Genomic DNA, 22,383 nt, shown 5'->3' on the forward strand with positions numbered 1-22,383 from the left:
AATTCCAGCTTAATGAGTTTTATGCTGAGGAGAATAATTAATGTAATTAGCACTGATATGAAAATGATGGCACTGGAGCCTGGTTAGCAGGGGGAGGGGAGGCTGGGGGGGGGAGGGAGCTTGCAGAAAGTTTCACTCCCTCTATGGTGCTGCTCCTCCAGAGGAGCAGGGCTGGATGCATTCTTGGCAGCCTCTAAAACCTCACCTCCCATCTGCCATAAAGGGGAAGAAAAGAGAGCATGACAGTGGAGCAAGAAAAAAAAAAAAAAAAAAGAACAAGAATAAAAAAAAAAAAATAAAAGAGCTCAGCCTGCCCTGTTTGCAGGATGTGAAATCTTCAGTGCAGCCCTTTCCTCTGCTGGCCTTGAGTTTGCAGCTCCCCCTCCCCACTCTGAACATCCCTCACCCTCCATGGGGCTAATTTTTTCAGTTCCAGGAGAAAACATCATTATAAAGGTAATTAGATGGTAAAACAACAGCTTTTCACCTTACACTGCATAAGTATCAATTTACTTATCCTATGTAAGTGTTTTGATAGGTTTGATATATTTAGTGCAGTCCAAGAGCTGTATTTTAGTTTTATACATATGAATAGGTGCATAAATTTCTACACAACCATAAAACCACCCAGCAGGAAGTTTTCTGTTCTGACTGTGCCACTGATCAGACATTCAGCACTGGAGAAAGGGACCACAAAACTCAGTGCTGACCCTGACATAAATAAAAAAGGAGCTGGAATGGATGTGGGCAGCTTTCACCTGTGCAAGGTGTTTCTGGTGCCACACTGGGTGTTTGTGGGATTTTCCAGCTCTCATGGACCATGTTTAAATGGGCACTGGCAGCATTCTGTGGGCAAATGTTCTAAAAACTGCCAGAATCTGGAAGAAAACACAGTCCTGGGGGAGATGCCAGGATGCAGAAATACAGGATAAACCTGTCCTGGTGCAGACAGAGGAGAGCACTGCCAGCTCTGCTCCCACCACCCTGGGTGACATCCTGGCCCTCAGGAGAATTGTGTCTCTCCTTCATATTGCTGAGAAACAGCCCAGAGGAACACAGGAGTTCTCAGCAGAATTGTGTCAGCTTCTCTGCCACAACCCAATAAACCCTTCCCAGAAATGAGCAGCTGTGGCTGCTGCTGCACCCAGACCCTCCACCCTCCCTCCATGAACCCCCTGCCCCATCCCTCTGCCCCAAATCTTGGCTGAATTATCCCAAAAAGCTTTATCCTGAGGCTCCATCCTTGTGCAGTGCAGCTTTGCTGTGAAGAAATACCCCTGGGGCTTTTTCATTCTCAGAGGTAGTGCTAAAAATGCCATCAATAAATGGTTTATTGATCAATTTCTGAGTGTTCAGCTGGACTGGGCTCCCACCCTGTGCCCCCAGAGTGCAGGTTCAGTGTTTCCCTGGAGCCAGCACAGGGAAATCAGGCCACTGGCATGAGAAGTGGGCTGGAGAGGAGGAGGAGGAACCCCCCTTTTCTTTCCCTAAATAGCTGCTGGCCCCGAGGACTGGCTGTTTGTGACTGATCCTGTCCCACCCACGTGCAGGGGAGGCTGGCAGGAGGATTCCCAACCAAAGTGAAGTGGGGCTGGCATCTCCTGAGCACTGAGACTGCTCCGGGGGCAGAGCCAGGGCAGGGAAGTGCAGCAGGAGCACCCTGGAGGGCACTGAGCTCTGCTGCTCTGCTTACCTTGGAGTCCTGTGTCCCCTGGGCTGCAGGCAGGGAAAATTGGGATATCCCAGTCCTGGGGAGCCTCTGGAACTCCTGGGAGAAGGCAGGAGTGAGTGTGGGTGCAAGGGATGAGGGATGTGGGGAACAGCTCGGCAAGAAGGCAGCCCTGGGAGCAGGGCAGACAGCAAACACCCCACACAGGTCCCACAGGCAGGACAGAAGTTGCTGTAACTCTTCAGCTCACTTTTATTTAAGTTCTGCGATCAGTCTTTTCCATCTGCAAGAGCTCTGGTGTCAGTGCCACCAACACATGGAACAGAACCCGTGACATTTCACCCTGCTGGCAGGAAGAACAGCTCCACCTCGGAGGGCTTTTCAACCTCAGTGACTCTCTACCCTACAATACAGCTCCTCCCATGACTGCCAGCCCTCGGGATCCCACTCCACCAGTTTCCAGTTGGACTCGTTCAGCAGCCCACGCCCAGCAGTGCTGCTGGATGGCTCAGCCTCCAGGGCAGGGGCCTTTGGAGTCAATTCAGCAGGAGAACACCTCCCCCTGGCCCTGATTTCTGCACCTGCCACTCCCCAGGCATGGGCAGCCTTATCCTGGAGCACAGTGAGGATTAAACCCCTGGCAGGTGCAGGGAGGTTTGGGAAGAGCCATTGGGCAAGCTCAGTGTGACAGCAGGGAGGGGGAGTGAGGAGCAAGAGCCCTGGGTCAGAACCATTTCCAAGCACAGATTTGTAAAACCAGAACAGTGGAGTCACTGTTTCTTGCTCCAGGGTTTTCCTGCAGGGTTTTCCCCCTTTTCCTAGGGTGGAATTTGGTGGTGTGTGGCGAGTCCCTCTTGCCATTTTTTTGAGATCAGCCCAGCTCTTGAGGAGAGGCAGAGAGAGCCAAGACATTCCTGGGTTAAACACCAGTGCATAAGTCAAACTGCTGCTTGGAGCTGAGGCTGCTCCTGCCTTTTACCTGTTCCAGGAGGATTGAAATCCTTTTGCTTTGCTGCAAGCCCAGTAAAACCCTTTGTGGCAGACTTCTGTGGGCAGCTCAGGTTCAAAGCTGCACGAGGCAAGCAGAGTTTTTCTGTAATGCTGCAGTTTGTATCCCTGCCTCCCCCTTCCTCATCAAAGCATCTTCATCCCAGACATGGGCAGCAGAGAAAAGCACCTGCAACGTGTTCTCTGCCTCCTCTGGCAAGCAATCATTTTGTCTGGCTTCTTTCCTCTTGTATCTGAAGACCTGAACATATTCCACTTCTCATTTAAATTCCTGGATCTGTCTGAAACCACGTCAGGTGAAGGCTCCAAATCAAACCACAGAACAGGCAGCACTCTGTTATTCCAGCGTGCAGGGAGGGAAGTTTGCAATGGATTTTTCCTGCTTTTTTCCTCATGGTCAGTGGTGCTGGGTTGATTCCAGGACATCAGAGACCAGTGGGGCTTCCAGCACCTCCTCACCTTCCCAAAGAGAGGGAGCAAAGGCAGATTTGGCAGATTCAGTGTGAGGTGAATGTGGTGGCTGTGCCTTCAGTTCAGAGCACACCCAGTTTCCAGCTCTGTGGTAACCAGAAAGTACCCAAGGTGTGTTGGGGAGAAAACCAGAGAGAAAAATGCATTTTCTGAATTGAGACACAGAGCACTGGAGTCCTTTGGTGTGAGGGAATGAGCAGCTGAATCCTCTGGATGCTGGCAGAGGAAAAGTGAGTACAAATGATTCCAGAAAGGTTTGCATCAGTCAGGACTGGCAGGATGGGGTTGAAAAGCTGTGTGGAGTGCTCTAAGGCTGTGTCCTGCTGCTACTGCCCTGATCCTTTGGGACTGAGGGTGCTCCATGCACCAGCACGTGGCAGAGCTGCTGCTGCCCGTTCCAGCTTGGCCAAAAAATGCAGCAAAAATTCCCCTTCATCCACTCCTCAGCCAGCCAGGCAGCCCCAGGTCTCTCAGCTGCCATTCAGTGTGAGGAAAACCCCTCTCCAGGGGCACAATTCCCCCCACAAACCTTGTCCTGGTGACAGCACCATCCTGTCTCCTGCACTGGGAAGAGCTGGGGGAGTTTTGTGCCTTTCAGGGGGACATCAGGGTGGTCACACCTCCCCTGGCAGGAGCTGTCACCTGCTGGCAGTTTCATTTCTCACCTGTACAGGTTTTGGGTGCCTGGCAGCAGGATAAAGGTGTGGTGCCCACCTCTCCTCCCACGTGCCCTCAGCTCAAGCATCCCCACGTTTTCCAGAGGGGTTTTAGTGTCTGCAAAATGCCAAATTCCCAAGCTGAGCCGAAGCAAAGGAGCAAATCTCTGGCCACAGAGATTTATCCCCTTGTTCAGAACCATCCCAGCTGTCCCCTCTTCCATGCCAGGGGTGAAACAGAAGGAAGTTATCCCTGAAACCAAGCTCTTAGGCAGGATGTTCACTCCTTGTCCTCCTCTTCCTCTTCTTTGCTTTTATATACATTGAAGTGTATATCGATATTTTTTTTTTTTTCTCTAATACAAGTGAACACAAATGTGATGTGGAGATTAATTCCCTTCTCTAAAATACTTCGTGGTCACAGGAATGTACAGGTTTGGATTTACACACCCACACACATTCCAATATCAAAAAAAAGGTGTAGTCCCAAAACTAAGATGCTTTTATAAAAGTTAAAAGGCCAGATTCCTCTATTGGCTTTTATCCTTCATTAAGAGCAAGGAGATTACCTGAAATTCTAATTTATTCTTCATATTCTGCCTGAGTTAATTTTAAAATTCCAATCAACAGATGTGAGGAAGAGAGGGGGGAAAAGCTCGTGGGGGGCCACGTTAGGCTTTGGAAGGAAAATTAGAGAGAATGTTTTCCTTTATAATTATTTTCTCCTTTGGGTTTCAGGTTATCAGACCTGTAATTTAAAGGATGCTTTCTCCAAATGTGTTGACTCCAAAATAGTCCTCTTTAAAAGAGTCAATGCAAGAGATTGAGAGTGGGAGCAGGAAGGGAAAAGGACAGAAACAAACCGCCTAAACCAAGTCCTGATCTCTATTTTTGGGTTGGTTTTGAGCATCTTTCATTATAAGCATCTTATGATTTGGTTCAGCATTCTTGGCTGTTCAGCTCTGCACAGAAGGGGATTTGCTATCCCCACTTCCAAGGGGGAAAAGGAGCAGAGGGGGAAAAAAAACCAAAAAAACCAAAGGCACAGCCTCAGATCTGAGCAGTGGCTGTGCTGTAAAACCTCACAGAAGCTGCAGCGAGGGCTGTGAATAATCCACACCCGGTGCAAGGAGTGCAGGAACTGACACAGGGGGAAACCTACGGACACTGGACTGGGCTGGGCACATCCCATCCACCACAGGGCAGCTGCCAGACACATGCACACACAGAGCCAGGAGGAGAAAAGAAAGATGCAGGTACTGGAGAGGAGGTGGGAGGAGGCAGAGTGTTCCCTTCAGCGTTAGCAAAGCCAGGCAGACACTTGGAACTAATCATGGCAATTGCACCCGGATTTAAAAACCAATCAGTAAAATGAGCGATGGCAGAGGGAAGGGAGGCTGGAAGCCTTGGTTGTTGAGAGGCAGGAGAGTGAAAACCATGAGTTTCTTCCTTTTTTTTTTTTGGTTTTTTTTGCCGTGTTGACACTTTAAACATACTGTTCCTTAGGACAGATGTAAGGAGCCCGGGAGCCAGGAGGTGGGCAGCAGAAGGAGATGTCAGGGTGGTGAGGATAGAGATCTTGTGGGAGGTCTGACAAGGGGGCATAGACATGAGGGATCTTCTCCAGATATCGATCTTCATGTGAGTAACAGCGGGTCAGGTAATCACTCGCATTCGATATCTCTGAGTGACACTTTCCAAAGTTCTGCAAGTAGAGACAAAAGTCAACGGGTGAAAACGGCCAGAAAACACACCCAGCTCCTCAGTCCCTGCCTGAGACACACACACAGCAAGCAGGGTGGAATCTTAACTAGCTCACCAAGCTCACTGCTTCAGGGAAATGGAAGCCCAGGTGATAAATCCTCACGCTGCAAAGGTTTTGTCTCACCCCTGAAATACCCAGATTGTGGATGAATATGTATGGCTTGGGCACAGCTTGTCCCCTGCCTGTAAATACCTTTCTGGACAAAACAAGCAGCCAGCAGAGGAAGGGCAGTTTGTTTTCACGCTCTCTAACTCTTTCCACACCTGAGTTTTGGAAAAGCTGTGCTTGAAGGCATCATTAATCTAAGCCTGGCCAGTGCTCTTCCATTTAAAGGGCACCTGTGTCCTACCAGGGCTTGGGATGCAAAACAAGCTGATGTTTACTGGGACACAGGAGTTTTGTGAGTCAAATCAGCTACAGAAAGCACAAAACCACTTTCAAACCTGAGGCTGCTGTCGGTGCTGTGGTTTTCCCTCTGCTGGGGTGTGTGGGGCTGAGGGAGCATCTCTGGCACAGCCCAGGGCTGCAGCTCCCCAGAGGGTGGCAGCAGATGGGAAGGATTCCTCCCTGCTCCCAGACCCTTTCCTGCTCTGGAAACCCTGCAGGATGACCCAAGCAGGATGGACATTCAGCCAGGATGTTTTTAAACTCAACCTGCGCTCAGGGCAGCTCACCAGGAGATAATTTCTTCTCCAGGAGGGAGCAAACAGAGCAGGAAAATGTTTTCATGGTTGTGGTTTGAAGCAAGCAACTTGTCCTTGAGTCCTTCCTTGTTCCCTTTGAAAACCCCAGGAACTGTGAGTTTAGTGGAAAGGACAAGGGTTTGACCCTCAGGAGAAAATGCCTGAAGGAACAGAACAATCCACTTGGCTCATCTGCTGGATGAATATTTCACCAGGATGCTTTAAAAAAAAAAATATAAAATCCTATAGAAAACAAGGTGCCAACAATAATTTATTGATGGCTCAGACCGCTGGGAGAGGCACAAAGGCAATTTTGGGAAGAGCCTGGCTGAGCCCAGCGAGGGAAAATTTCCTGAGCCCCAGGAAAACAGCAGCTCATTTTCATTTCCCTTCCACTGGCAAAGCTGTTTGTCTCACAGATTAAACTTTTAAAAGTCAGTAGTGGAGTTGCTGCGCTGGGATGCTAAATTTGGGTGGGCCATTCCCCCAGGTTTTTTAGCCTTTTTTAGCTGCCAAGTGAAAATGTGGAAAAGTGCAGCACTGGAGCTCTTTAACCAGAGGAACCCAAACCATGACAAAGCCTCACTAACTCAACCTTAAATAAATGTTTGCTGTTCTTCTGATGGCCCCAGCTGATAAAAAGAGGCAAAAAGGGGCTCACAGATAGAGAAAATGGGATTGCAAAGTCCCATCCCTTAGAATCTACTCTTAAGAAATGTCACACTCAACAGAACCCCTTTCCACACCTGCAAGGGGGGAAAAACTGTATTTATAGAGATCATTAATTCCCTGGGTTAAGCTAACCTGCAAGGGAAGTTGTTTAATTACAGAAATTTAGTGAGACAAAGCAGGCAGGGGGGTTTCTTGTAATTTGTTATCAATTAAGTGGGAGGGGAAGTTTGTGGGCCCTTTTTGTGCTCACTCCTCAAAGGTGGGTCAGGGAAGGGCAGCTGGAGAATGCCAGGGCCAAAGGAGGAGAATTCCCTCTCTCCTTTTACCTTTCCTCAGCACCTGAACCAGGAGTTGCTTTGCTCCTGCTTTGTTCCCTGAACTCGTTTAGAGAGTGGCAAAAGGGAGGAGAACAAAACCAGCCTGGTGTTTTTTAACATATTTAGCAGTTGGTGCCCTTTGACTTCCTTCCCCAGTCCCACTGTGACTTTTCCCCAATCTAATTTATCTTTAACGAAGTTTGAAATTAAATTAGGGATAATGAACTAATTAAATTGAACTGGCACACGATTCTACCACCTTCCCCCACCTGACTTCTCCCACTTGCCTTTGTCTCCAGCATGACTCCATGCAATTCTTCATTATCTGGGTTACATCCTCCCCTCTCAGTTTTCTTTCCAAGAGCTTGATTAAAGGGGATGTCAGCAATCTATCCATTTCAGACAGCCTGGCAGATTACCTTTAAACAGGCTTTGTTTGATTGAATTAGGGAGCTTTCATTTCTGCCATGACTTTAACTCAACCCTTCTCCATCCCTCCACACCCAATTCCATCTTTTCTTCTATTTGCAGAACATCTCTTTGGGTAGCAGGAGGTGTGAGGCAGCTGACCATGTCCTGTACTTTTAATCATCTTGGAATAATGAGTTCTTACTGGTCTGAAAGTGAAAAACTCCTTCTCAGTGGTTCTCTGCTATGGGTTTTGGGGAATCTGAAGATTTTACAGGTGAGAGTTGGACAGGTAATGGTTTTCTCTGCTTGGCCAAGCTCAGCACAAACACATCTTTGCACTTATGGAATGTGTTCACCTGTGTTTTCCTGGCTGGGAAATGCCCCTGCTGCTCAAAACTCCTGAAATTTTGGGCTGCTACTACCTAACCCTGCTCACCTGTCAGTTTTGAATTTTGGGCTGCAGCACAGGTGATGGCCAGGAAGAAGCAGCTCTGTTGAGTGACAACATCACAAAGCTACTGTCACACTGGGGACCAGCAGTGCAGAGGGGTGGGGGACAGAAAAAACACTGGGAACCAAAAAAAGAAATATTTCCTCCTGGTGCTGGGAGCCCACACCTCTCTTCTATTGGGTCTGAACTCCTACTCAGGGTTTTCCAGCTGTTTTCCACTTTCCATGATTTTGGGTATCCCTGGGCAGGTTCCTGCTCTGCTTGATGCTTTATCTGTGAGGGAGTTTTTGGAAAATCCCTGCCCTGAGCAAAGAACAAGCAGTGATGTGTCAGGGATGAGCAGGAATCACAGTCCTGAGCTTGGGCTTCTGTGAGGACAAAACTGAGGGCAAGTGGGACAGAGGGATTCACCCCTGGGTTCAGGAAATGAAAAGATTGAGCTGAAATTCCCAAAATACAGAGCAAGGACCTGTGGTGAGGGATGCATTCAGACACATGCAAGTATCAAGAAAACTTGCTCAGAACGTTGCATTCCTTCTCACAGCATGCTTTTCTCTTCCCCTGCTGCCCCTGGTACCTACCTGGTCCATGTTCCTACAGCACCTCACACCATCAGTCATCCCAAATATTTCCCTCTTTGCTGTTTCTCTCCCAAATCCTCCTCTCCACCCTTTTGGAGTCAAGGCAGGGCTGATACCCACATTAAAAAATGGGAAGCCACCTCTTTGCTTTATTTCTCCTGCAATTTGGGAATGGGACTCTGAACCCTGGGCACTGATTTGTTGTGTTCTTGATCCAGGTCTGATGGTTTCCAGCTATTCTTGCTGCAACAGGGACAAGAAATTCCCAAGCAAAACCAAGATCTGGAGTGTGGGGGGGTGAAGGGGGAGGAAATAATTTAAAAACATAAAAAAAAATTAAATTGCCCTGATCTGTGGTGTGTCTTAGCTGGGAGATTACACCTTCAAAGCACCATATGACTGGCTTTATTTTTACTTCAGAGAGACTGGGAGGATTTCCAAATTTGGATTTGGAGGATTACTGTCCTTTTGCTGACAATAAAATTCCCCACCCTGGGGAGGATGAGGAGAGACCTCCCAAGATGGATTAGGGAGCTCTTGCCTTGTTTGGAACAGTGGGAGCAGCCCAAGAATCTGTTGGGAATGGGAGGTGAAGACACGAGGGAGAGTGGCTGGTTTCAACCACCCCATTCCTCAGGGCTGGAATTCTCATCCCAGAGAGGATGCAGGAGGCTGGGAGTGCCTGGGAGTCCAGAGACAAACAAGGAAATGGAGAAAAGGAAAAAAAAAAAAAAAAAAAAAAAGAAAACCAAACCCATCCAAAACTTACTGTCCACTCTCGCTCGTTACGTCTACGAAGACCTTGATCCTCATTCTGGAGCAGGAGTGGGTGAGACACCACAAGAGAGAGAGGTTATGGGTCTGCTCCAGCCTGCAGACTCACCCAGCAGGGCTTTTGCTACAGCAGGGGAACTACAGGGCTCTTCCAGCACGGGAAAACCAGGGAGAACAGGGATGGAGGCGAACTGAGCACACCTTGCACCCAGGTGTGTGTGAGCTCCTCATTCAGGGACACACTGAGCAGCACTGGCCAGTGATTTATAAAAATGCTATTTTCCTCCTGCTTATCCTCCTTCCCTTCCTGCCCCATGATCCAGTGTCCTTTATCCTCTCCAAGCCATCCCTTTCCATCCCCAGGCTGCCCCTGCTCTGACCTAGGGGTGACCAGGAGGGATCCAAGGACCTGCAAAGCACCTCTCCACTTGCTGCCTGCCTTTTCTCCTCTCCCTTCCCTTCCTTTAAACCCACAGGTCCTTCCTGCTGCTGGGAATAAAGGGGAAGGAGCAAGGCAGAGCCTGGAGTCACCACAACCTCAGAATACACAGGAGTGAGGGAGAGCTGGAGCCAAGGAGAGGGGCACCAGTGGCATTTCCTTGGCCAAAAACTCTTGGAATAATCCAGCAAAGGTGGGAAAGGAGAGATCTCTCCCTTTCAGGGAGCTGGTGGCTTTAATAACAGAGAAAAAGCTGTGATTACAGAAAAGCTGAAGTCACCCCAGTTTTAGTGTTTTTCCAGTAAAAAAATCATCATTCAAAGGGTCACTGGAGATGGCCCAGAACAACCAACTGAGTCCAAATCACTGCTTGCCACAGGACCTGAGCTAGAAAGGGTTTGGTGACACTTGAAAACATCAGGAGATTAGTCTGTGCCTAGTTTTGAGGAGAACACCAAGGAAAATAATCTCTGCCTCTCTCACCCAAACTTGCCACCTGCACCGACCTCGTGCCACGCCAGCCCTGTCACTGTCACTGTCACTGTCACATGCACAGTCCCTGTCTGCCTGTCCCTTATCCACGGAGCCCTTCGGCTGCAGGAACCTTTAGGAGTTCCCATATTCTCTCACATCCTCTCCCACCTTGTTCTTTCACACATGCACATATGCTCCATCCTCTCTAGAATTACTTCCACATGCACACAAACCCTTCTTCTTTTTTTTTAAATTTTTCCTTTCAATCCTTCCCTTTCCCTTTCCCTCCCCATCTTGTCCTGGCCTGGAAAAGCCCTTTAGCATCACTTGTGATTCCCTGAACCAGAGCAGAACTTCAGACCCACCTGGAGCAGGGGGGCAAACCCCTGCTGTGCCACGAAGCCCCTCTCCCACATGCCTGGCTGCAGGAAGCAAAGGGAAACACGGCCAGAAGAGCATGCAGAGAGGCAGGGCAAAAGCTGGGCAGCACCCCCAAAAAGCAGAGAGACAGACAGAGAGAGCAGGCAGGGAGGGACAGACGGGATGCGGGGAGGGGCGAGCAGTGACTCTGAGGGGTGCAGTGAGGGAGGCAGAGTGTGCCACGTGTACCTGGAGGCCAGAACCTGAGGGGAAAGGGCCTAGAGTGACATGCTAGCGAAGGTTGGGCTGGATGGTTGCATACTCGACTAGGTCTCCGCCAGCAGGGATGGAGCTCCGGGGGCTGGGTGACGCGGCCAGAGCCGACGTGTCCAGCTCTGCGTACTGGACATCACTGTCCTTGTTGGCAGGGCTCTGGAGAGAAGAGAGCAGCGAGGCGTGGGGGGGACACCAGGGAGGACAGAGGGGCCGTGCAGATGGTGAGGGGTGAGACAGGACACGGGGAGTGAAGGGGGAGAAAGAAGAGGAGGGTGAGGAGGGAGGGGAGGAGGAAGAAAAAACAGTTAAAAAGAGGGAGGTAGGGAGGTAATGAATAATCAGTCAGGTAAAATCCCAAATCAAAGCAAAAGTCCCCAAGGTGCTGCTCCCCCAAATGCAGAGTGAGCAGCACTGCCCCTTTCACTGGGGCTGCTCCCAGCAGCATCTCACTGCTCTGATCCTGCACTGAGCCCTCTGGGAGCAGCATTCTCCTCACTGGGGCTGCACAGTGAATTCAAACCTTACCATGCACCTGAGCTGGCTGCTTTAACCCACTGAGCCCCTCTGGGATCAGCATTCTCCTCACTGGGGCTGCACTGTGAATTCAAACCTTACCATACACCTGAGCTGGCTGTTTTGACCCAAGAATTTGGGATTCATTGCAAACTCAGGATTGGGGAACGTGAGTGAAAATCATTAGTTTGAAATTTGGATTTGGGGAAGGAGATAGCCAGAGGGAATGGCTTTAAAGCCAAAACTCCAAAGCTGTGGCCTCAGGGGAATGACAGTGCTTGGCCACCACTGTTGTTCTGCCCCAGTGGGACTGTGGAGTTCTGAAGTGCCTCGTTTAACTCCAGGCTTGGCTGCACAGCTTGGCACTGCAGATTAACTTTTGTCATTGTAACACGGTCTAAGAGATGCTCAAAGCACCTTCCTTTGGCATGGAAATATTTATGGGTATTCCTTCACTAAGCTGGCTTATCAGCAAGGGCTGCATGAATGAAATATCATCCAATTTGTCTGATCACTCCTACCCAGCCATCTTTCATGCAGATAACAATGGGAGAAGCTGGAAGGCTCCAGAGCTTGTGGCTCAGTGGGGAACGTGGATCACCAGGAGGAGCCTTGGTGCCACCAGGTGTGAGTGGGATCCTGGCTTCTTGCCCCGTGCAGTTTCTTTAATCCTCATTTTGGGGCTGGTTTCAGTGCCAGCATTAGCCAGGCAGCTGAACCTCTCTGAGAGGAGAGAGTTGTCTCTTCCAAACAAAACAGCTTCCCTTCTCTCTCTCCCCTTTCCAGAATGGCTGCTCTGCATGCAAAAGGTGTTTAATTTGAAAGTGTTCCTCTCCTCTCCGTTTGGAAGTGGCCTCAGCCACCTACCAGCTGTGGCTGAGCCGTTTGTAGGAGTTTATAGCCCTGGAACGAGCTGGTTGAGTGCCTGTTGCTGGAAGGGGCTGTTCACTCTGATTATCCCTGCCTGTGCCAGGGCTTGGCTCCCTGATGCTGCCCCTCAGCCACAGGGATGAGGGGGAACGGGGCTGCAGAAGCATTTCAGGCTCAGCAGAGCTGGGGCTGGAGGGGCAGAGGGCTGCAGGTCACCTCTGTCCTGCCCGTGGTGGCAGATGGCAGTGGCGAGTCGCTGGCACGAAAGCTGCACATCCTGTGGAGTCTCTGCTTCGTGTCTGGAGCCAGAGTTTGGGCATTTAGGAAAATTAGCCATGCCAACTCCAGCCTCAGACCTAAATCCAGGCCTTGCAGAGCTCTTTCCCCCTGAATTTTTGTCTCTTCCCTACTCCTGGAGGAAACCAGACGAAGTTTTACCTCCTCATTCCTGCCCTGTCTACTTCACCTCACTCCTCTCCTGCTTCCTTCCCACAGGAGGTGCTTCCTCCATGGATTTCCTTTGCTTTCTCCCACTCCTGGGCTCGCTCCTGCTCCTTGCTGCCTGTTTGGAGCAGAATTTATTACAATATCAATAATGTGCCTTGTATACAAGGCCCAGCACTGCCTCACGCAAGCGCTGGGTGTAAATCATCACCATGGGCACCCTGGTAATTGCCCTGCAAACCCAGAGAAATTATTTTGCTGTCTGCAGCAATGAAACTTCCCCTTCTACCTGTGCAAATGGGCCCTGCTGACAGGGGCACTAATCACAGCTCTGCTCCTACACTCGCTGGTGCCTCCACCTCTCTCTGCTCAGAGCACCCACCTGGCACAAAAGCACTGCCAGAGCACGCCTGCCTTCACCCACTCACCTGGAACACCCTTTGATATCCTCGCTGTCACCCCAAAATTGAGCACTGCAGGCAGCCCCCACACCCAGCCCTGCAGCCTCAAGTGCCCACACCACTCTCCTTGGGCATTTCGGGGCTCTCAGCTCGCTGTTGGCTTTCCCACAGCCTGCAACACCAATAAATAAATATTCCTCCATCCTCCTGCAGGTATCCTGGTCCTGCAGACGTGCCCCAGCCTCTCCCCTTGTCCTGGTCCCCTGCCAGCACACGTCCACACACACGTCCCTGCACACCCTCCTCCTCCACCTGCCTCTTTTATTTGCTCCTGGCACCTCTCCCTTTCCCCCCCTCCCTCACTCTTTGCCATCTCTAATCACTCCCTGACTCCCATTCTAGCGCTGTGAAATTGTCAACCCCAGGCAGTGGCTTTCATGCTGCCTTGTGATAAATCTGGTTTATCCCAAATTACGAGGTTTTGCACGATTCATTTAAAGCCGAACGCACCCGCCCCATTTTCCTGCAGAATCCGCTCCCCTTCCACTCTCATCTTCTTCACTCCCCTCCCAAGCCAAATCTGCAGATGAAGTACAGGCAGAACAAGAATATCCTGCCTTTCTGCTGTGCCTTTTCCTCTCAAGGATCCCAAAACCACAGATACCCTGGAGAAGCTGCCTTGCATCTGCATTTTGAGCACGGTGGGAGCAGGGCTGTGCCAAAATCAGGCACCAGGGATGTGCTTCCCTCCTCATCCTCCAGCTGACCCAGCCCTCAGGTGAAGGACTGGGCAGCTCTTGCTCCATCCCACTGCTGTTCCCTGGGGGTTCCCACTCCTCAGATGAAAAGGAGGCATCTTGCAGAGCTTTAAGGGTGGAAAAAAAGTGATGCAAGCCACTTTTTTTCCCCTGCAGGGAGGAAGGCAAAGCTTGTTCCTTTGGACAACACCACCCACCCCTGGCCTGGCTGTGCCATCTGGGAAGAATCCAGCAGGGCTGAGCCAGGGCACAGCACAGGTATGTGCTGGGTGAGCCTGACCCTCTCCTGGGTATTGGGAAGGATGAATCAGGAAAATCTTATGAGTAGGATTGCCTGGCAAAAGATTTTGAGAATATGGAAAGCACAAGAGAGATTGAAATGAAAGCCATCTTTGAGATACCAAACCTTAGTTAGTAAATAACTAGAAGACAATAGGATGGCCGGCCAAAAGTAATCCCCTCTTGATAGAACAATGGTCCAAAGGTCAGAGAAGACCCTGTTAGCTTGGCAGAAGGGGTCCAAAGAGTAGTTTTTAGGGTTTAAAGTATAACACATGATAGTAATGTAATGATTCTTATAGGCTGTATGTAAATGCTATAGGATTTGTATCTTGTAATAGATTGGTTAGTGGAAATTAGAATACTCAACAAAGAAGAAGATTTATTGTGTTGTAAATGGGAAAATCAAATCACTCTCTTACTTTGCTCTCTTATTTCCTTCTTTTACTTCCCTCTCTTGCCTCTTATTGCCCCCCACTCTCTGCCTTGCTGGCATCTCCCAGCAGGGCCCTTTTTACCCACAGTCTATGCAATAAACCACAAGTTTCAAGACCTTATAGAGATCTCTCCATCAGTCACAACCATCCTGACCACTGTCACATGGAACACCCAGGGCTGCCAGGAAAGCTGGCACAGCTGTGGCAGCAGCTGGAGGCCCCCAGACACCACATCCTTGCTCAGAGCCAGCTCTTGGTGGGCCAGGTGAAAGCAGAGCTCCACAGGTCCCGGCAGGATCCGCGGGCGAGGAGCGGCCGGTGCCAGGCGTGGGACATGGAAATGCGTCTCCTCCGGCCAGGATTGAGAGCAGCAAAAACTCTGTTCCCATGGTTACAGAGCAGCAACCCATCAGGCCCCATCTCACATCGCTAACTCTGCCACTTAATTAACTGACTGCTCGTTATTTCCCAAAATGAGCTCCTCCATCCTCCCGCTCGCCTGAAATTCAGATGCTGTTCAAGCAGTGGTCTCGCTCCAGCATCCTGTGTTTCATTTAAAACTCAGCAAGGGTTACAAAGAGCTGGGGACCAGCCCCAGGAGTGAGGCAGGGCTCCAAGGGGGAGTTTTCCTTTAGGGATGGAGTAAATAGGATCACATCCATCCAGCTCAGCACAGAGCTGTGGCTTTTGATTTCCAGCGCCCTTGGCGTCTGCCTGGCGTCAGACTTGTGCCAGCCAAAGGTCACTGGGGCCTGTCCTTCCATTATCTGCACAGGAGCACACATGGCAGGGTCACACTGGGATGGACTGGGTTGTAATTAGTGGTGCTCATAAAAATTACTCCAGTCTGGGCTGATATTTATCCACCTTTCCCCAGCCAGGGAGTTCGCTCTGCTGAGCCCTGGGCTGGGTGTGCAGTGCTCTGAACTCGTGAGAAACCTGATTTCCTTTGGGATATCTTGTCTCCTATGGATAAAAACCCAGAGCATCCCCATGCTGTGGGGTGAGGGAGGGAAAGGATGCTGTCCAAGGCTGGTTTTCTGTTTTCTCATCAAAAATCCACTCTAATCTTACCTGTTTTCTTTTCCCTACACCTTAATATCTAACATTTCCTCGCTCCTTGCAAACCAGCCTTTCCCATGTGACTGCCAGCATCTCTCCTGACCCTTAATCTCTCCCTGCTGCTGCTGCCTCACATTAACATCTCTCCATCTGAGGCTGAACAAATCCACACACCAGAAAAAAAAAAAAAAAAAAAAAAGAAAAAAAAAAAAAGAAAAAAAAAGAAGGGTTTAAAGAACTTGTTGTTGTCAAGTGAGAGTCAAACGCTGGCATGCTCTGCCCTGCAGATAATTGCTTTGTGAAGCTCTCACTGCTGCTTCCCTCAGCTGCAAACTAACAGGGGCTCCTTGCAGGAGGTGAGGAGTGGCCAGGGTGGGGCAGGACAGAGAATTTGGGGTGGGCAGGGCGTTCTACAGCTGTGGGACCTATGGGCAGCTGCGATAGGGTGAGCTGGGTCAGAGTGTGGGTGGGATAATCCCGGGCTGTGGGTGGGGGGATGCTGCTTGGTTAGCTCCTGTGTGGCAGGTGAGGCTGGGCTGAGGTGCCAGGCGGTGCCACTGTCACCCTGAGCCCCTTACCAGTTTGTCACTGTAGGGAGAGGGCTCAGGGGCTGCCATGTCATAGTAGGGAGTCTGCAGAGGGAACTTCTGGATCTCCTCCTCGTGTTTCATGTTGTCCAAGTGAACAACCTGGAGGAGAGAGGAGAGAAGGATGAGAAGAGCAAGGGTTGTCCTCTGGGATAGCAAACTGACAACACAACCAAAACCAGCTCCTTCCTTTCAATATCCACCAAAGGGACCGAGCAGAATCCAAATTACAGCTTTTAATTAGTGCCAGACTCTGGCAGTTCTGGGGGGACAAGGCACAGAGCCATAGAATCAGAGTCATAGAACAGTCGGGGTTGGAAGGGACCTTAAAGATAATTTAGTTTGAACCTCCCACAAGACCAAGTTGCTTAGAGTCCCATCCAACCTGGCCTTGAAAAATTCCATTCTTTCTGCCCCTTAATGCCAGGAACTTCTTTGCCCTTGCAACCCCCATTTCCCACATCCAGGCACTGTGGGCACTGTTTGGAATCAGTTTTCCATGCCAGAGGCAGGAATTTGCAGGTTTTTACCTGGATGTCTTCTGGAGTCAGGTGGCTTTTCATGTCCTGTTTCCTCTTTGGTGGAGGGGCAGGTTTGTGGGATGGAGGGAGGTCAATCCTGCAGGGAAAGAAGAGGCTGCTGAGTGGAAAGCAGGAGAGAATGTTCTGCTGCTTTGATGTGCCCGAGGATTTGATTGTGTTTGTCACCAGCCTGCCAATACAATCACATAGATTATCCTCAGGAACTCCCCAGTGCCCTTTGTCTCACCCCAATTAGAATTGTTAATAAATTCCCTCCCAGCATTCTGCCCTTATCCCCGTGTCAGACTGCAGATCCCGAGGGATACCTGCTTGGGAATGGCTGCAAATCCTCCCTTGGGAGGTGCCTTGTGCCATGGCAGGTAATGGGAGCTCCCCAGGAGGAATCTGCATCCTGCTCATGGACCTGCTCTGCCAGCCTGGGACACTTATCCCTGACCCTCACCAAGGATCAGCTTTTACCCCAGAGCACAGGGACTGGCAGCCACGATAATCCCAGCCTAGAGCCTGTCTCTGCACATTCTGTTCACATGCACAGATGTGTCTAATCCTTTTACAAAACTTATTAAAACTCTGATCCACTAATTAGCTGGCTGCCCCCTCCCTTCTCTCCGTGCAGATCTGATGGAGATGGGCGCCTTCCCTTGGATTCCAGCGTGGGACTGGAATGTGCTGGTGGCAGGGAGGGCAGAGCAGGTCCCCGGGGCTCTGTAAAACATTGACTCCGTGGCTCTGCAGAAAAGAAATGCTATTGCCTTGGGGATCAGCCTCCACAATAGAGGCAGCACCTCTGCAGAGCCGGGCACGGCTGTGTTTCTATTCTCTGCTGAAGTGGCTCTTCCCTGAGCCTGGTGGAGGGCCATTGTGGGAAGTGGATTGTCAGAATGCATCTCCATCACAGGCCTGCTGCTGTTGATGCAATTTCACCTTGTGGTGCTGGGTTGTTTTATTTTTTTGTTTGTCTGCCTTTCTGCCTCTCCTGCTGCTTCCCCCGCTATCCTCCAGTGCCCTCTCTCAAATGGGATTAAATGGAGCACAAAATGTGCCCAAGGTGTAACAACAATGAGCTGGGGGTGGGTGAATATTACAGCAACCTCTTGGTGCTGGGCTTTTCGTGCCTCCTCTGCGAGGTGGGAAGGGAGGGAGGGGGTGAAGAGCTGTTCAGGATAGAGCTGTTCAGCACAGCCCAGGGTAAATGCTCCTGAAGAGGCTCCTGCTGCACAAAGTGACCTCCACACCACTCCATTCCCTGCCTGGGATCTCTGCTGCCCTGTGCTGGCCAGAGTGGCCAAGAGGAGCCCCTGTCCCTGCTGTTGACAGAATTTATGTCACCCATAGGTCCAACACTGCAGTGCTGGTGGGTGTGAGCCCTTTGCAGACTCTGTGGGATGCACTCAGAGGTGCTCAGGGTCTGTCCGTCTCTCTGAGGGCAGGATGTGATTCAGCTTCACTCAGGAGCCTGAAGCCATTGAGAAAGGAGGAATGGGATCCTCTCCTACCCACTGAGCCCCACAGCAAAGCCAGCACCCCTGAGCTCCAGCTCCCACTCCAGCCTTGTGCTAGGAGCTCAGAAACAGGAGCCAGCAGCATGGGAATCCCCAGGGAAAGGGGAGCGACAGGAACAGCAGGAAAACATTTCGCTGCCCAATCCTCCCGTTGTGCAGGTGTGGAAGGAGCAGAGGTGCTGCCCCCGTGCCCCCCATGCCCCCAGGCTCTCACTCACAGGTCGTGGCCGGGCTCGGAGCGGCTCTTGTGCTGCCGCCGGTACAGCACGATGACGGCCACCACCACGCCGATGATGAAGACGGCGGCCACGACGCCTCCCACGATCCCGATGATCCCTCCCGGGGCGCTCTGAGGTAGCGGCTTGTCTGCAACGCACAGGGGAGAGGGTCAGAGCAGCAGAAATGCGGCTGGGCAGGCGCTGGACCACCAGGAGGAAAAGGTGAGGGTGGATTCCGAAATTTCCCCGAGTGTCCCTGCCCAGCAGCTCCATGGAGGGAGCCCCATCCTGTTGAAATGCAGCTCTCAGAGCTCAGGGGGAGCAGAAATTGTGTCTCCAAGAGTTAAACACTTCCTCACTCCGCTCTGCAATTCCATCTCCAGGTGTTTATTCCTGGATCCGCTTCTCTGCCTTTGTTGAGGCCTCAAAAGAAGAAAGGTTTAGGGAATAAAGGTGCTCCCAAGCATTCATGTGGACCTGCTGCTTGATACTGTTGAAGTATTTTGAAGTATTTGGGCTTTGTCACTGAATTCCTGGTGCTGCTGGAATATTCTTACAGCAAGCTAAGCAGCAATGCTCACTTGATGGAGGTGGAGCAGATTTGTGCACCCCAAATCATCCAAAAAAAACAAAAAAAAAGAGTCCTGAGTGCAGGATTTAGGAGACAGACCCAATCTTGCATTTCATCCCTGCTCTGTGACCTGGGCCAGCTCCTTGGTGACAAACACGGGCCTCAGCCAAAGGAACCCATCCCGATGGGAAAGTGCTTTGAAACCTGCGATAAAAGGATTTAATTTGCTCTACCTTCCAACCTAATTAAACTTGAAAACTAGCTAATTGGTACTTTGTACTTACAACTCTGGCAGTGATGAAAGGAGGAGATAATTGGGATGGAGGAAGGAGGAGGAGGAGGAGGAGGAGGAAGAAAAGATATTCAGGGGAGGGGAGCAAGACAGGGATGGGGGAACAAGGGGCTTTGGAGAATTTGTCTGTCACCTCCAATTTTTTTATTTTTCTTAATAGTGCAGTACTTTCCTGGCTACTGGCTGCTCTTAGACACCAGATTGGGCTAATGGATCTCATTCTGCAACAACTCTGGCTTTGGGTACCAGTATCTCCCCTAAACTACCCATCCCCAAGGCCTCACAATTAGGCCCAGTTTCCATGTGCAAAGTAATAAAACGAAATGTATGTGGCTATAAAACATCTGCACACATCCCCAAACCACACAGGATGACAAATCCAGGACTTTTCAGGGTGAAAAACCTGCTTTTTACTCCCACTTCCCCTCCCTGGATGCAGCTCTTGCTTATCTGCAGCCCCACGTGCCAGGTGCAGTCACAAACGAGCTGTGCTGGATCATTTCCAGGAGAGAAATCCCAGCTCTCCCCTCCCAGCCAGCCTTCCCCAGCTCTCAGATTTGCTGCTGTCATCCAGGAGTGAGCTGAGGTGTGCAAACATCTCCCTGGGATCCAAGATCCCAAATTGCACAGAGCACTGGAGCTGCCAGCTGAGGAATCCACCCTCTGACACAAAATCCTGCTTTTCTCCACACCCTGGAGCTTCCACTGGCCACATCCCACCCTCCCCCTGCCTTCCCCTGCTCCCTAATGAAGAGTTCCAAGCTCTTCTGGTGGCAGGATGCTGGAGTCATCAGAACTCGTGGTGGCAGCCACTTTTCTTCCTCTTCCCTCCTCCATAAGCCACAGCACCTTGTAAATAATATTTGTGCCTGCAGTCAGCTCTCTCCCAGCTCTGCCATCCAAACCCCCCAGCTCAGCACTGGGGATTGTGGCTGTAAAGAATGTCCCAGTCACCTGGGCTGGGGCATTTCTGTGATGAATTGGCCCCTGCTGGCTCTGGGGATGGCAGGGAGGGAGCAGAGAAGGAGCAGAGAACATCAGCCTCCTGCTGCTGCTGTAAATCAGGTGTGTGGTGGGGGCAGAGGGTGGAAGGAGAAAGAGGGAAAGGAGATAAATAAATAAAATGGATCTCCAGGAGCTCAGGTGAGGCTGGGTAAAAGCAGGAAGGGGCTGAGAAAATGTAGAGAGGGAGAGGTGAATATGGGGCAGTGAGTAAGGGAGGTGGGGAGTGACAGAGTGAAGAAGCACAGGAAGAATTGAAAATATTTATGGTGTTTTTGAGAGTCCCTCCTCCTTCCCAGGCTCTGTATGAACATCCTGGTGTCAAGCACCAAACCATGACACAGGACAAACCCCAGGAGGTGAGGAAGATAAATGAGAGAAGAAAGTCCTGAGAGAGCAGGAGAGTGCCCAGGATAGAAGAAAATGAGAATTAGAGAGAAACCAATGATTGCTTTTTCCTCTTACATTTTTTTTTTTCCTTTTAAACCTATTTTTTCATCTATATCCACTGTTTATTTCCCCCTGGGGAAGAGTTGTGGTTGGTACAGTTTGGAGGGCACCACCAGGGCTTTTCTGGGGGAGAGGGTGGCTGCAAAAATGGACATTCCAAAAGAGGAGAACACCAGAAATTCACCTCAGGAGATGCCCAGAAGTGCCAGGTGAGGATTCAGTTCCACTGACAGGGCTTTTGGGAAGATGTTTGCCAGGCTTGTGAATCAGGATCAGAATAAATTGGCAGGACAGCTCAGGGGCCTCCAGGTGGGAGTGGGGAAAGGCTTTGCCAATTAAGAATGCAAACCCCTGTGCTCTGTGTCACGCTTGAACAATTTAAAATTCTCAAAAAAAAAAATTTTACAAAAAGTTTGTGTGAAGCAGTTGGCAGTGAGGCAGGTACCAGGGAACCCAGAGGGGCTCAACAAACAGCTCAGCCTTATCTGGATGTCTGAGGGCTGCTGGGAAGCTCCTGGCTGCTGCTGGAAGCTGAATTAATTCACAGTATTACAATTAAGGAGAAAAGAAGGGCGTCCCACCCCCAGTCTGCTCCAGAGCTGTTTGTTCATCACTTTGTTCTCCCACGGCTCTTCTGGAGATGGAGGCAGGCACAGGCAGGGAGGGGAGGGGTTATCTCTGCTCAGAGCATCCTTTCCCAAAAGGAGCAGCAGCACAGGGAGATCTGTGCACCCCCCAGACCAATCCAAGCACCCTGAGAGGTGCTGATGCCACCATTGCCCAGCCCCAGAGCTCAGTGAAATCCCATTCCAGCTCTGCCCAGGGGATCCCAGGGCAGTCAGGGATTCCCACTGGACATGGCTGTGTGCCCTGCCTCGTGTGGGAATGATTTTGGGGAAAAATGGGCAAGCCAGGAAAGGGATAGGAATGCTTTTATGAACATGAGCTAGGCCTGTAGCTTTGCCCTTGGAAAAGAAATAAGAACAACTGCAGCCTGACAAGAAAACAAAGGGTGAGTCAAGAAGAACTAAAGGTGATAAGTGAATGCCAAGGAACTCTGAGACCAGTAAAAAGTAGAAAACTCTGCCTCATGCAAGAAGGTTTCTACCAATGATGATCTGCAGGAGGAGAAAAATTGTGTATTAGGGTTAGAAGACAACAATAAAGTGGCATTTGCTTGATTGATACTGAACCATGCAGTGTCCAGCTCTTTATCTTTCAGGCTGGGTCACACACTGAGCTCATGGCACTGGTGACAAACCCTTTGTCCAGCAGCCAAACAGCCTCAGGGCTGGTGGCTCTGTGTGTGACTCCTGCCAAGAGCCAGGCCAAAGGGACAAAGGGACAAAGGGACAAAGGGACAGAGCCATCCTGGTGGTGACACAGGGAGCAGCAGTCAATAATCACCGAGGCACAGGGGACAAGCAGCTTGCAGGAGGGACAGAAGG

At 50.5% G+C, this 22,383-nt stretch overlaps 1 protein-coding gene across 1 annotated transcript in view; it reads right to left on the reverse strand.

Annotated features, from left to right (window-relative positions):
* Positions 1-1,944: 1,944 nt before the first annotated feature.
* Positions 1,945-22,383, reverse strand: part of LOC130262403 (uncharacterized) — a 30,021-nt gene continuing 9,582 nt past the window's right edge. Inside the window, exons 2-5 of the mRNA XM_056509495.1 lie at positions 18,621-18,768; positions 16,889-16,976; positions 16,350-16,460; positions 1,945-5,509 (exon numbers count right to left, since the gene is read on the reverse strand). Of these exons, the coding sequence (XP_056365470.1) occupies positions 5,291-5,509; positions 16,350-16,460; positions 16,889-16,976; positions 18,621-18,768 (566 nt within the window). The 3' untranslated portion in view covers positions 1,945-5,290. The remainder of the gene's footprint in view (positions 5,510-16,349; positions 16,461-16,888; positions 16,977-18,620; positions 18,769-22,383) is intronic.

Source organism: Oenanthe melanoleuca, chromosome 24, assembly GCF_029582105.1.
Source record: "Oenanthe melanoleuca isolate GR-GAL-2019-014 chromosome 24, OMel1.0, whole genome shotgun sequence".
In the NCBI taxonomy this organism is placed as follows: domain Eukaryota; kingdom Metazoa; phylum Chordata; class Aves; order Passeriformes; family Muscicapidae; genus Oenanthe; species Oenanthe melanoleuca.